This window comes from Argiope bruennichi, chromosome 2, assembly GCF_947563725.1.
Source record: "Argiope bruennichi chromosome 2, qqArgBrue1.1, whole genome shotgun sequence".
In the NCBI taxonomy this organism is placed as follows: domain Eukaryota; kingdom Metazoa; phylum Arthropoda; class Arachnida; order Araneae; family Araneidae; genus Argiope; species Argiope bruennichi.
Genome location: NC_079152.1, coordinates 51,748,664 through 51,764,457, shown reverse-complemented (window position 1 = coordinate 51,764,457; position 15,794 = coordinate 51,748,664). Strand labels below are relative to the sequence as shown.

The 15,794-nt window shown below is 32.7% G+C and overlaps 1 protein-coding gene across 1 annotated transcript in view; it reads right to left on the bottom strand.

The window, feature by feature from the left end:
- Positions 1-15,310, bottom strand: part of LOC129962186 (ionotropic receptor 93a-like) — a 28,622-nt gene extending 13,312 nt beyond the window's left edge. Inside the window, exons 1-7 of the mRNA XM_056075925.1 lie at positions 15,212-15,310; positions 12,493-12,675; positions 10,905-10,993; positions 9,789-9,876; positions 8,070-8,222; positions 5,542-5,680; positions 233-450 (exon numbers count right to left, since the gene is read on the bottom strand). Of these exons, the coding sequence (XP_055931900.1) occupies positions 233-450; positions 5,542-5,680; positions 8,070-8,222; positions 9,789-9,876; positions 10,905-10,993; positions 12,493-12,675; positions 15,212-15,310 (969 nt within the window). The remainder of the gene's footprint in view (positions 1-232; positions 451-5,541; positions 5,681-8,069; positions 8,223-9,788; positions 9,877-10,904; positions 10,994-12,492; positions 12,676-15,211) is intronic.
- Positions 15,311-15,794: the final 484 nt, after the last annotated feature.

Genomic DNA, 15,794 nt, shown 5'->3' with positions numbered 1-15,794 from the left:
ATAGTTGTCGTCTTTGTGCTGTCCTTGAGTCTTCGTGTAAATAAACGTCGTTGTTTTATTTTCTACTGCCGCCTGCTGATTGAGCGTTCTCCATACCATCCAAACTTCCACTATCCAAACGAACCCCGGAAATTTCGTAACAATATGTATGGGAAACTATCTTCCTTACCAGGAGAAAAACTGTGCAGGGAAGCAATATTACAAATTCGTAACAATATAAGCAATGCATCACCTTGATGTTTTCCCAGATGGCAGATTCTTCATTGATGGCAAGCTTAACTGTTTTGTGATTCGGCAATTCCTCCAGGGAATTCACGATGTATTCTTTCTGGTTTGAGATTAGAAAAGCGACTAGATTTCCACTGTAAGTCGTTGTGATAACTATCACCGAGAGCCACCAGGTCGCCAAGATGATGCGACAGGAAGATGTACGAGGCAGCTGTGGGCTTCCTAAATATAATCAAAATATCTCTGGTAAATATTACATATATAAATAAATAAGGTAAGAAAGAATGAGAATATGTTTTCGTTGATACTTTTCTTTGCAGTATTATCGTTAAATATTTTTTTTTTCTTTTTCGGTCACAAATTTAATAAAATATTTCTTTTGGTTTTGAAATTATCTTAAAACATAAAATATGGTTTCTAGCTTCTCAAACCAACTAATGACCAGTCAACTGTTTCAATATCGTAAAAGAATTGCGTAAAACAATAAAAAGACACAACAAAAAAAAAGCTTAACTAATTTTCATTTTTCGGTATTGAGAAACTATTGTAATCGTTGAAACTGATGCCTTTTAAGACCTTTCTGAGTCCGAAAAACACATTTTTGGAATTACTTTTGTCTACTTGTCCGTCCATTTGTCTGAACTCGAGAATTCAAACATGCTTTGAGTAAGACGAATGAAATATCTACTTCTAATTTATAGATTTCTATTACATTTCGAACGAAATCTATTTAGAGAAAGTCCATTTCACCGGCTACTCGAATATAAATGAACATGATAACTAAGAAATTCGATAATTGAATAGATGAAATTTTGGTGCCTAGATTTAACTTCGATAATGTAGATTCTTATCAAATATTAAATCAAGCCTGAAAAGGTTGACCGTCTGTCGGTCTGTACTTTCGCATGTATGGGAAAGCAGTTGCTTAAGGCAAAGAAAATCGGTATGTGATTTTTATGATTATAACTACTGGCGTCCTGGCACAGGGGTAGCGCGTCTTCCCCGTGATCCGGGTTCGAGTTCCGGTTCGGGCATGATTGTTCTTCATCTGTGCTCTGTCTGCGAGATGTGTGAATGAGCCCCTCTGTAAAAAGAGGTTGTGCAAGCGAATGTGACACATGAGTAGTTAAGACGTATCTTGACCCTAGATGACCCTACCGAAACAAGAGACGCTCCCTCGGCTTAAAATCGCTGACATCGTCAGCGGGCTTGTCTATGACAAGTGCCATAAGAAACAACGACATCACTATAACTGCGATTCCGTGTCAAAATTTAAGTCTCAATTAATCAGAAAAAGGCACCTAAAATAATATTCGCTTGATAGTTTCAGTAAAAATGTTGGATTCACGTTAACGATCTATATTTCGTAATGATTGTTTACCAGTGCCATGCAAGGTATTCGCAGCCTGAAACCTCTGATCCACAATTTTATGCAGAGCGAGGGAGGCAAGACCTTTATTGGAGAATGTCTGAGAATGTTTCGTAGAGACCACACCCATTGGTTTCATGCTATTATAAACACCATCATGCATGCGTGCTGTTTTTCCATCAGGACAATTCTATTCACTGTTTTGAACTATATATTTTTTTCCTCTGTACTGTGGAACTCGCTTAATCAGTTTAATTCGTTTTTGAATCTTATTCGTAATGCGAAGCACTCGTTAAGAGAGACCTTTTCGGAGGATTCTATGTAAAACTGGGTAATGCATTTTTCATTTTTTTAAAAATACTGAAGCCAATTTATAGTAATCTAATTTATTATTTATAATACATGCTTTTTTTCAAAAAAAAAGTGTCTAAAGATATTTATCTTGGACTATGCTTCAAAATTTGGCGAAAATGAGACACAGCATTATTGTTAAATGAATTTCTAGCTCACATAACTGCTGCTTTAATAAGGTGCTGTTTCTCAATATTTGGAGCAATAATTCCCTATGTTTTCAGTTTGGGAAATTATTGTATCCTTTATTTCATAAGAAAATTGTTGCTCTCTTGTGTACCATTTCTTTCTCCCCAGACCAAATCTCTTCCACAACTTTTTGCTGTGACATAGAATACAACTCCATAAGTTCTTAGATATTTGGCTATGTTCTTCCATCAATTGAAATATGTGTTTGCATTGCACCCCCAGTCCCATAATCAGTGGACAGTGACACAATTTCGTCAATTAAGACTCCACGGGCACTTGCTCAAATTCTTCGGAGTCGCGTTTGACAACGCTATCCAGCTCAAAACGTCTTTCATGTAGATATAAAGGTTCTCTTCAAACAAGCGCTTATCACAGATTATAGGCCAATCCTTCATGCGACGTCACGGTGCCTCGTCACCACTCGTTCTGCGATACATCGATCGTTAAGCAAGTCACTGTTTTACATTTTATGCGAATCACTTGTTATGAAAGGTGTTCATTAAGTGATGTTGATGTTTGTCTGTACTTTTCAAAAGAGAAAAGCCAACTGTTAAATCATTCATGTAAAAATAATATCATCAAACGTTATACCTAAGAGGGGAAAATTATGAAACACATTATTTTTTGCAGATTCATGAGCCATCACAAATCAATCTTCTCTGAATATATCAAAATTCTTTTTTCTGTTCCAAGCAACTAAGTTCACCTTTGGTAACTCTTTCAGAATGACTTGATGCTTATCGAAATTATTGATTGCAAAATTATTACATTTACACTCCATAGTACAGTTGGCCTTGGAGACCATCAATGAGATTGCCGATAATGCCATAAAAATCTTTACGGACGGCAGTAGACTGGAGAACCTGGTAATGGTATCCACATCGAGAAGCCAAGGGATAAATTGTCCATTCTGCCTCTGAAAGCCTGATTTCTCATCTGTTTTCAAGAGCGAATTAATCGCCTTTGAACACGGCCTTGAAGCTATTCTCAATAAAAATGACTTCGGGGGCCTTTGGATCCTTTCGGATAGTTGCAGCTTCCTCAATATCTCCACAATTGGATTACAGCCGGAGATAAAACAAGTATTTCTCTCCTTCTGAAGCTCAGGCTTATTTCAGAGTCCCATGACGTTCATTTTCAGTGGATCCCTTCGCAAGTTTACATTTACGGCAATGGGCGTGCAGATAGCTTGGTCAAAGAGGGCTACAGCTACTCTAGTTCTTCCTCTTCACCCTCACATTTTTAGAACATCAATCCATAGTTAATGCTGAACTTTCAAGGGAGTGGAAGATCCCTCCTGAACATCACTGGTATGCGAGCAAAGAGCCGGGCTGTTCGTTTGCTCTCAATTGTGACAGAGCCTCTCGAACAAAAATATCCAGAGTGGCAAGCGGACACACTAAAAATCCCTTGTTTTTAGAGTGCATAAAGACTTTTGCGGTCTGCTCTAAATGCCAAGCTCAACAAGCCTCTGCAGAGCACATCCTGGACTGTTTGGGACTTTCCAGAGAGGACATAAACTCCTCTCCACTTCTGGTCTTCGACTTTTTCTGGGTCAACGGTCTAATGGACTTTGTCTGATTTCGTCAGACAGCTGGAGGATAAGCCACAACACACACTCCATAGTGCATTTGGGTCATCGCAATGTTAATACAATTTTTTTAATAAGGAAAAGGGGATCGCTTCAAAAAATGAATTAATTGACTAATAATTCATTACAAATGTTTCTTGTGAAATTCTTTCTGGGTGATTTATTGCATCATTCATCAGTCCTAAGTATTTATACGCAGCAAAATTATCTCCGTTCCCAAAGCCAATCTCTGTTTTGTATATACAATCAATTGCAAAAATAATATATATGACAATCAAAAAAAGTTATTTAATCTTTGAATTAAAAATCAGAATCATACTAGTAAACCAACAGGAGCTGTCACTCTGAAACTTAATCGTGTACTTTCCAATTAAGATCTTATCTTTTGCTTTGTCATATAAACATTGGGTAAAGCCGCAAATGCCTTGTATGATATTAGCGAAAAATAAATACGAAATATAGATATTTTGCTTGTCTATAATTTTTTATTGCATCTATATGTGAATATGTATTTTGAACTCCTTTTTTAAGGTCGGTTGAAACAAAAATTAGACACGGAACTCATCAGATCACATGCCAAATTTTGTAAATTTAAGTCATTGCATTTGTAAGTCGTTGCGTTTATGTAAATGCGAAAGAATAGATCTAAAGATAGTCAACTCTTTAAAGATCTGACTCAAAATATACTAAACATATATACCAAATTTTATTTATCTACTTTTTTTATGTTTTGAAATTATCGAATTAACTTGTACTCGAACAGTTGGATAGACAGACATCCTCGGAATGGATTTCGTTTAAAATTTGATATTAATCTACAAATGTGGTCGTAAATCCACATTTACGAGAAAGTTAAGAAAAAAATATCCTAAGTTAAATTATTATTTTTGTCAATTAAAAATTTTCTTACCATTCTGAGAAAATAGTTTTTTGATGTGCAATATATCCAAAATTTGAATTAGTATTGATCATTTTAACATCATGTGAGCAAAAAGTATCTCAAATGCATTTTAACATATCAACAGTAACAATTCCCAGAAAATGGTGTCGCACACGTGTGAACACGTGTGTGTGCATATTCATAGCCACGTGACCTTGTATTGAGTGACACTTTGATGTATTTTCTATGGATCTCGGATATTGTAACCTGTATTGTAACTTCTTATGTACTTAAGCCTGATTTTCGCAGAGGTAAAGCAATGAAATAAGTCTGCAACATCAAAATATAGTTAAAAAACGATAAAATTAATTTAATCAACTAATACTTCATGAAACTTATTTGGTGTTAAATAAATGAGAATTACAAATTTCTTGTAATGCTTTTATATATAATCGATATAAGATCCATTTCCACAATAATAAGATTTTATTAAGCAATAATTGGCCAATTTAAAAAATGCGCAATCGCTTTTTATAAATCTAGATTATTTCATCTGCAGGCATAAAAATTTGAGTTAAGCATTTTGTCTAGAGAAATCTAAAATTTAAAAAGTTTAACAAATTGAAAATTAATCATCTTTCTTTAGATTCTTCTGCAATCCAGGACATCTGATTATCTAAAACAAAATAAAAATTAAAATGCTTTTTAGCTTTTTTGAGACACTTTGGCACTGAAATTTTCAATGTGTTTAAACGATTTTTATAAAGATTTTTATAAAAACTAAAACATGAAAAAAAATACTTGCTCTTAAAGTAAATAATGTAGGTTTGAATACTTGGTTTATTAAATCAGTAAAATAGACAACATTTCTAAGGGAAACTGCAAACTTTGATGAGAATTAAGTGTGTAAAAATTTAATCGTATACATGTTACCTTGTTGAAGCAAAGAGCCAAATATCAACCAGAAGCATCTAAAATAAGACATAGGCTTTTCAATAGATGCAGGGCATCTGATCATTTTTTTCATGATGAAGGTGACAGTAAAAGTCGTCATGAGTAGTGAAATCCAAACCTGAAAAAATGAAAGAATATTTCCTAATTTTTCTCGTAGTCCTAATTTAAAATAATGCTTGAAGAATCCGAGATATTTAGTCGATCAAATAAATTGCAATATTTTAGTCAACATGCTGTTACATAAATACACAAAGTCTACAATCCTTGTTTGAATTATGATAATTTGGCATTTTATTTATACCATCATTTTATTTTAATTTTATATATAATTAATTATAAGTGCTTCAATTATCAGTTTTCAAATTTGTCAAACCTGATTAAAATATTTTTAATGTTTTTATTTTGCTAAGTTAGGACTTCAAATTAACATCACCATTCCTCCATTTACATATGATTAGCCACCGAAAAGGGTACTTTTCAGTTAGCCGGGTGTAAGCGAAAAGTCGCCAAAGAATTTAAACTTGCTTCAAAAAATTGTAACGATAGGTTTGTAGGCAGGTTGGCATAGATCTTGACGACGTTTCGTTGGCCCAGGTCTAAATTCTTTGGCGGCATTTCTGCTCGTGCTCGGCTAACTGAAAAGTAGCAGTGATTTTAATTATCGGTTATTATATATGTATTAGCATTATTCTAAAAAATCAGTTATGATTTTGATTACTAATTGAGTAAAATTATTTGTTATAAGATTTATTTATTTATAAGAACTGTAAAAGATACATAAATATATTAGAGAAATCGAAAAGAACACTAGATCATTAAGTAATTAGCAATTACTAGTCATTAGTTGCTAGTTTTAGGAAACTTTCAGCACAAATTCATAAACAGTTCCTGATTCATAAGTTTATTAGGAAATCTTAAACTGGGCAAATCATTAATTACACATTACTTGTTCTTGTTTAATACCATAATAAATGCATGCTATCGTTTACAGCATTTCTATTTTACCTTCGCCTGCTTTCGACGAGTAAAAATGCTACAATTCTCCTCAGATCAAAGAATGTTCTCTAAGCCCTCATATCACTTCTATCCGTTAATTTTTTATATGTTTAACCTTTTCCAGTAAGAATTAATTTAATTGACACATTGCATTCCACATCGCTCATATAAGGGCAGTGGTAGCATTTCCCAGGTAATGAGCATCTCACACATGTGTGCAACGAGCGTTCTCGTCTTTACAACTACGTCGCATTGTATGGAGTGACATTACAATTTATTGAAATAGGTGTCTGATATTATAGCCTCTAGAAGAAACAACTTTCAAAAGTGGTTTTGGAAGATGAAAAATAATAAAACATGTTTGTGATTTATTACGTTATTCAAATGTCAGCGATATCAAAATAAGCTAAAAACTTAAGAAACTAAAACAATTTATCCGTCATACACAACACAACATATTTCGCATCAAATGAATACAAATTATAAAAAAAAGCTATGGTCGCCTCTTAGAAATTTTATACATTTCAGAATTTTAAGCAATATGTTAATTTACCTAAACCGGTGAAAATATAGATTTTCCAATTTCTAGAGAAAGCAAATTCTTTCAATTTTCTCAAAATAAGAATGAAGAGTCATAATTTAGAAAGCAAGAATTATACAAGGTAGTAAATCTCTTAACGGAGAAAAAAATGAATTAAATAAATACTAGCAGCCTTTGGTGACTAACTTTTTTACCCTGATTATTGACTATTTATTCATTTAAATGATTAATATGGATTGCATTTTTTTGCAAAAGTTCACCTTGATATTTTATATGATGTAAAAACTTAAAATCATTTGAATCAATTTATTGTAAATTAAAATGTGTATATATTAAAAAATAAAAGTGAAAATGGAAATATAGCTGCGGAATTAATAATTGGGGAAAACATCCAATTAAATGTTTTGAAGGATGTTTTTCAGTTCCAGCATAACATTTAAAAACATTGCGTAGATAATTAAAATTAAGGAGGGCGATTGCGGAAATAAAATTGGTATCATTAAAGGGGTAATTTTTTTCTTATTCCTAAGATGATACAAAGACCACTTTTGTTAACATGATTCTTTTGGAAGTTATGGTCATAGATTTCCGTAATTAAGTAATAACTATTACCCATCTGCTGACGGTTAAGCATATTTTGTTATGTTACATAAGTTTGTTTGAAGCTTATTTCTCGATTTCTTTTATATCTACTTTCCTTTGACTGAATGGACTTTTTGATAACACGGCGAAACATTTCCAGAACGTTTAATATTTTGAATCTTCATTTATTAATCGAGCGAAGCGTAGAATTGCAGCTATAAAAATGTACAACGAAGCAATCTGAAATTCGGAAAATGTTTACATTTTGATTGATACTATTTAATATTTAATAATAAGAGCAATTTCTGCCCCATGTACGTTAGTCTTTTATAAATGCAGATATCCAGTACATGAATTTCACTTTTATGATATATTTCGAAAGTAATACCTCCTTCTGATAGAATCTAAAGTACATGAAAGCTCTGGAGGGTTCTTTTGGAGAAGAAACGAGCATCCCTTGTGAGGTGTAAGCAATTGGTCTAGTAAATTCTATAGCATCGTGTTGTAAATTCATAGGCATAAATGGTATCATATCTGCTTCCTTCAGGAAAAAAGAGAGAAAAGGAGATCAATATAAGCATCAATTTTTGAAATCTTAATGTTTTATTCTATATCAAACATCACTTTTTACAGAAATTTTTATACAAAAATAAAAAAACCATGCTACCAAACTTGTTGTGAGTATATATATATATAAATTCTTTCCCCTACATAGCTTTTTGTGCGTATTTAGTTAAATTCACTAAATTTGTATGTATTTATTTTATATAAAATGCATGTGCTATACTTAGGGTTTTTTTTTTTTTTGTCAAATTTACTAATATAATTTTATTAAATTTTTTTTTGTATTGGATTCTCACATGCAAGAAGTTTTGTTGTTGCTATTATCACCTTATTAAGCTTTCATCTCCTTTCTAAATTAATGATATCTCTGTATTTGTCGTTTTCATTTTTCTTTCAAGAAATTAATGTAGTTTGAGATTTTCCATTTCCCTTAGCCTATATCAATCCTTCGCTCTTTGGGTGACTGAATCATCATGTGATAAAAATAATGTAGAAGTTCTTGGAGTTGACCAGATTCTTTACATATCTTACACCTTGTATTAGTTTTCAGTCCTATTATATCACAGTATACCACACGTTCTAGCGTTGTGTTATGGAATAATCATTTCTGCGAGAAAAGGAAAACAGGAACTGATAAAGTTGAGTCCTAATGACCATCAACCCCCAAGGTAAAACTTCTTCTATAGGAGATACGATTCGTCTTGAAAGTGGAGGTCACTCGACCCTACAGTCTTAGTGTACCCACCGAGAGGTGAGAACCAACCACCAAACTGGAAGTTTACCATCCCCATGAATAAGGTCACACGATGAGATATATCTCGCGCGGAATACTTTCTATCCATAACAGCATACGAGATACCTCAAAAGAATGTTTACAATCTTCAAGTGAATGCCAGATATGCAGAAGTAAGTCATTTCTTCTATTAATAAATTATTACAATATTACAAATGCAAATAGTAACCGCTGTCCGGGACTTTCTCACAATGAATTTAGTAAAAAAGAGAAAGAAAGGATAAATTTACTACACACGCATAACGGAATATAAATTTAAAGGAACTCAATAACATAATTCATGACAGCCTCAAACAACAGATGCATCCGACGCTTATAATAGGTATTCCAAAGATTTATTGTTGCTATTGCATCCGCTTATCTTAAATTGCGTAACAGTAATATTGCTTTTTTTTTTTTTTTTTTTGAAAATGTGGACTGGAGGACTTTGTGACCACGACAGATTTATACGTGTTCCAGCCACCACACACACGGAGAATCTTCGGCCGCTGGGGGTTCGAACTCACAATCCGAGAGATGCGAATCCAATGCCCTATCAACCAGGCTATCCCGGCCAAAATTTATTTGGGAAGCAGAACTGATTTTGAAATTATACGTTAATTATTTGAAACATTGTAGGAGTAAAAAGATTTTAAATAAAGACTACGGTTATAATTTCTTTCTTAAATTAAGTATGTCATGACATTTTATTTCGAGTGAAATCTTGAAATACTTTCTATACTTGTTTAAAAAAAGATGCATCACACTTACGCCCCTCATCAGCAATTCGATGGCCTCTGTCCAGTTATAGCCAGGCTTCCTGTCCTTTGAAGTTTTCGGAGGTATCAAAAATCTATAACTGCAATAGAAAACTAGAACATTAGATAAAATTTAATTCAAGAAAATTTCTTTGAAAAACAAGTTTTAATAGCTCTTAATAGTACTCCTAATTATATCTAAGAAAACGTATACCCACCCTGTTTCATACATCCAAATTTTCGTGTGCATAAACGCAGTAATTAACTATAGAAAAATACAGTTAAAAATTAATTCAAGTTAGAAATAAAATTGTCATGACTGAAAATTATTTTTTCATTTTGTGCAAAAAAGATTCTTAAGTATTAAGATGCTGATACATTGTTGAAGAAAGCCACTAACATTTTGTTTCATTTTTACTCTCTCGTATACGAAGTATTGAAAAAGTACTGTAATGATCGAAAATTCTAATATTTTGATGAATATTGAATATGGATATTAGAACAAATTTGAAGATTTCTATCAGATTTTGAACGAATTGCATTCAAATTAAGTCGGTCTTGCTATACGAGTGCAAATGAACTCGATAAACTGAAAAATGTAAAGATATACACAGATAAAATAAAGAAAGCAGTATTAATTAATTTTTTAATCAGATCTGTCACAATATATTCTATCGGTCAAATCAATGAAATTTTGTGTGCTTTTTAATGACTACAACTGAACTTTTGTGCCAATTTTGGTGCCAATCAGCCAGGAAAAAGGAATTCAAAATACATATTCTTGAGATGGATTCAGTAAAAGTGCTACATCCACGTCAATGATCGATATTTCGAAACTGTTGTTTACCAATACCATGCAAGGAATTCGCGGCTTTACCTAAGTTCCATAATTTTATGCAAGGGAAGAAAGATAAGACTTTTATTGAAAGTATGCGAGAAAGTTTAAGGGAGACGAGTTTCACCGAATATTGGATGATTGAAGTGGCAGTATAATTTATTATTTTTTGTAGGAAAGTTTTGGCAATGATTCAGAATCAATAGATTTATTGGTATAAAAATTCTCTTTTTTTATATATAACAAAAACAAATGGTAACATATTGAAATGAAATAGTAAACTAAAATATTCACCTAAAATGAAGTTTTTGTTTGAATGCTTCCATGATTTCCTCCAAAAATCTGTTTCCGCGAATTGCATTCCCATTCGCGAAAGGTGAAGGCTGAAAATGGATAAGAACTTCTGATGTAGGTATTTATTACAACTTTCGCACTAAACAATCTAATTTAATGTAATATGTTAACGTAACCTAATTTAATGTAAAGATACATTGTGTTTTCATGCGATGGCCAAGTCAATCTATTTATTTAAACCATAAAAGATTTTTAATATTGATATGGTCACTATAAGATGTTGTTAGGTTAGCTAATTACGTAATGACTTAAGACAGAAGGACCCTTAAGTAGGAATTGAATAAATTGACCGACTATGTTTTTGATGGCATCTCATTTCTTTTTGTAGATAGTCCTTTTCTTATTTTTGTATGTAGTCTTCTTCTTTTTCTTTTCCGGTACTACTTCTTGAGCTTCAGCTACAGTTTTTCTCAAAGCCTATTTCCTGTCTCTATGGGTTTTTCTCGTAAGCTTTGATGTTACAATTTTTGACAAGTTTGGACGGTAAAGCGAGCGCGGCTATTTACAACCCTACTTACGCACATAAGTAACTGGCATGGTAACACTCATTATACATTCATATGTATGTATTATATATATATATGTATGTATTCATAATAATAAATGCACATATATATATATATATATATATATATATATATATATATATACACTTATTATTTCATTATTATTATTTATAAATATACTGGTGCACTGAGTCATTCACGGCAAATGTATAACTTTGTAATCTGGGGGCACGGCATCCTATATATTTATATGGGATTACAAAGTTATTTATGCAATTAATGTATCTAGAAAACTAGATCGAAATTGTAAAATATTTTAGTTTTCCCTTGATTTATACACTAAACACTAACTGTATTCTAAATTTGAAGCTTCTATGTCTGCTAGAAGTGCCTTAGGGTTTTGATGATCGGTCAGTCAGTGACAAAATCCACAAACTTTGACTAGTTATAATTCTTAAACTACTGGTTCAAATTTAATGAAATTTGAAATATACCGTGTTTATATAATTCCTGCTTAGTTACTGAAAATTCATGCTTCTAGTTTTATCCACAGCGAAGTTACAAGGGGTCGAAAATGGCCTGAATTGCTTCAAGAAATGGATGGTATGGCCGTGCCGCTTGTTTTTGCTCGACTTGGCGTTGGCACTGCCATGCCCCCAGATTAAAGACAAGTAAGAAAAAATACATCGAATTAAAAATATTCATATTTATTACAACCTTATTATTTCTCAGTGATTCAGAAAAAGCTTCATTCTTCTTTGCCTTGTAGCAAATGCAAAATATATTGACATCAAAATAACCATATTTAGTAATTTTAATGTTTCTTAGTGGCTCTTTCTAAGTTTCATTCTTCTTTGTCTTTCTGTAAATGCTCTCATTTTCTTCTGATAGCAGGTTAGTTGCCGAATAGATTTGAGTCTAACAGACGAAACTAATATGGCAAATATCATATAATAAATAAAATAATTCAAACGCAATTTAATCGAAATATCAGATGTAACTTGTCATACATATGACCTCACCTTTATCAAAGGGACTCTGAGTGTAGGATTCGTTAAGAGAATGGGTCGCATTGGAAGCAATCCAGTATCATTTCCCCATATGGCAACAGGGAGCAAACTCTGAAATCCATCACCAATTGTAAAACTCCTCCACACTATGTACTCATCCTGAGGACTGCAACTACAGCTGTGATTTAAGTCCGCCTAGAAAAATGAATTTCAACTTTCAAAGATTGAAGTAATGAATATTGAAGATTCGTGTAATATTATATAGATTAGAGATTCATAAAAAGAAAAGGATAATGACATAAAAGTATAGTTCGTGCGGAAAAGAAAGGGAAACAAAAACAATCTTAGCTGCTGGATATAATAGTGGGAAATCGAAATTTGCATTTGTAGTTTTTAAGGTTTCAATTCTACTTTAAACTTAAGCCTATTTTGCAACTTGATATAATACTGGGAAACCGAATTTTGCACCTGTAGTTTTTAAGGTTTTAATTCTACTTTAAACTTAAACCTCTTTTGCAGCTTGATATAATGCTATGAAACCGAATTTTGCACCTGTAGTTTTTAAGGTTTTAATTCTACTTTAAACTTACGCCTATTTTGCAGCTTCATATAATAAATTTGTATTTTTATTAAATTTCTATCATTTTGGATGGACAATAAGCTTCATTAACTTTTCTTGTTTTTAATAATTTTTTATGTATTCAATACAGTTTATTTATATCCCATGCAGTGTTCTCTCCTACTATATTCGTTTTTTTTTTTTTTTGAATTTATGGTTTTTCAATTCCATTATCCCTTGTTTTCCTTAGCACACTTCCATTGTTCATGAAATCTCATCTCAGGGACGTTAAATGTTTCAAGTTTAGAACATTGCAAAGTAATGCTCATTTGACATTTTAACTCGAGAAAAAGATGCTTGAGTTTTTTTTTCCAGTTAATATTGTTAATGACTTTCAGTCTTCGATTCAGTAACGCAAATTTGTTTCATTTATTGTTTCAAAAGAAACTTTTTTTTCGCAATAAAGACACTTTGATTCTCATTTAGAAAATAATCGAACATGATTAGAATGAATTATCCGCTCAAGAACAAGAATGTTGAAACATTTGCCACTTAGGTGCTGGTTAAAAAAACTAGCAATTGATGGATGAAATGAAATATGTCACAATGCACAATGCAAATAATATACGCCGCAACAGTTTAAAGGTGGAATCAGTTTCGAATTTTATTTAAATGATAAGAAGTTTTGTATTAGATAACTTGTAATTAGATTAAGCTAATAGTTACACTTATCATGCAAATAAGAAATAATGTGATTTGGCTGCATTAGTTAGGCTAACACAGAAAACAATCACAGTAAGGTTACTAAAGGTAATTCTAACACAATTTGATGTTTAAAAACATTAATTTATGAATTAGATACTTTATTAAAAATAACTACTACCAAAATTTCTGTAGGATCAGATGGACGCCAATGCCGACTAGTTGGTATATAAAATAAGAAGGAATAGGAAGAATGTCGTCCTGATTACTATTTAACAAGTGATTATTACATTGACTAAAAAAGATACATCAATGAAAAAATAATCTGTTCAAGTTTAGAATGCCATAATCACAGATGTTTCGTATGTTTTCTTTTGTTACTTGCTTGATGTCACCCTAGAGTAACACATCTAAACAAATTTTCTATTCCCTTCTTCTGATGTAAGATTCTCGATAAAAATGAAGGCGTCTAGGATGGTGCACAGCTGACATGAGTTCGGAGTGAATAATCAGTAGATTCTGGGGGGGGGGATGAAAAGAGAGCTGAAAAAGGATTTGTGTTTTAAGAACTTTCTGATTTTAAATAACTAAACCCAAATATCAAACATTTTAATCAATAGAATTTAAATTAAATAAGAGATAAGGAAAATCCGTTTAGATTAGACTTGGTCTAGGTCTACCCCACGACGACCCGCCTACCCGAAAGGGTGTAGAACCTTGAAGGTCGCCGGGGAGAGAAGCATTATTTATTTATTGAGAGGTTTACAGCCATCGCCAAAATATGGGCTGTAAATAAGGGTTATACATTATAGTTCATTTCACTAAAATAAAATATTTAAATTGAATAGTTAGCAAACCAATTCTGGGTTCAGGAGACTAAGTTGAAAAGTACATATAGAAAGGAGTAATACACATAAGCATAAAAAAATATCACAATGTACAAAGGATGAAAGACATTATATATATAGTAGTGTAGTAAACATAGACATATAGCAATATCAAACAATGTACCTATATCTAAAATTATATATCTATCCCATTATATAAATTGAAAAATGGGCGAATGGCACAAATACAAAGCAGATCTCGAATTACAAACACTTAAATAAAAAAGCATTACTAGAAAGTAAATCAATAACGTACAATTTTAATAGCTATAATCCTACATAAAAAACAAACAGCTACAAGCTGTGCCAGAATAATTACATAAATAAAGAATCAATTAAAAACAAGGCTGCAAACAACCCAAGAAGCAGATACGTCATCTTAGCCTCCTCTGAATTTCCCCACAAATATCTTTCGAGATTTCACAAATCTTCCCCATCATCCTTAGCTAAGGTTTATAAAAAATTCATTTAGATAAGATCTACCAAAAACTCGTTTAGGATAAATTACGCAATTTTAAATACCGACATAACTAAAGTGTCCCACATGGCTTATATTAAGCATGTATAGCAGTTTTTGCCAAACCTTTGATAGTATGTCTGTATCGATTCTGGAAATTGTTTCAGTGAAACAAGTTTTCAAATCACTGCTACTTGTTAGACTTGGAGACTTATGGTATTCCATGATTTGTTTGCCTAAAAAAAATTAACTTACTTCCCAAGCAGCAAAAGATCGTTGGCCAACCATTGGCCAAGCATCGCCCCACGGAACGAGCGAGATTGGGGCGAGATCGGAGGCGATCTCGCCCCGACATTGGTCATGTCCCCCGGCGGTTCGCCGCGCGATGATCGCCCCGACTTGTTTTCGACGAATTTGCCGATCCTTTGGCGACTTGTTATTATCACGGGCGACGTTATACCAAGCATTTCGCGACCTGTTTTATCAATGGGCGACCCAATACCAATCATTTCCCGATGTGTTTTAACAATCGGCGACCCAATACCAATCATTTCCCGATGTGTTTTAACAATCGGCGACCCAATACCAATCATTTCCCCATGTGTTTTAACAATCGGCGACCCAATACCAATCATTTCCCCATGTGTTTTAGCAATGGGCGACCCAATACCAATCATTTCCCCATGTATTTTAGCAATGGGCAACCAAA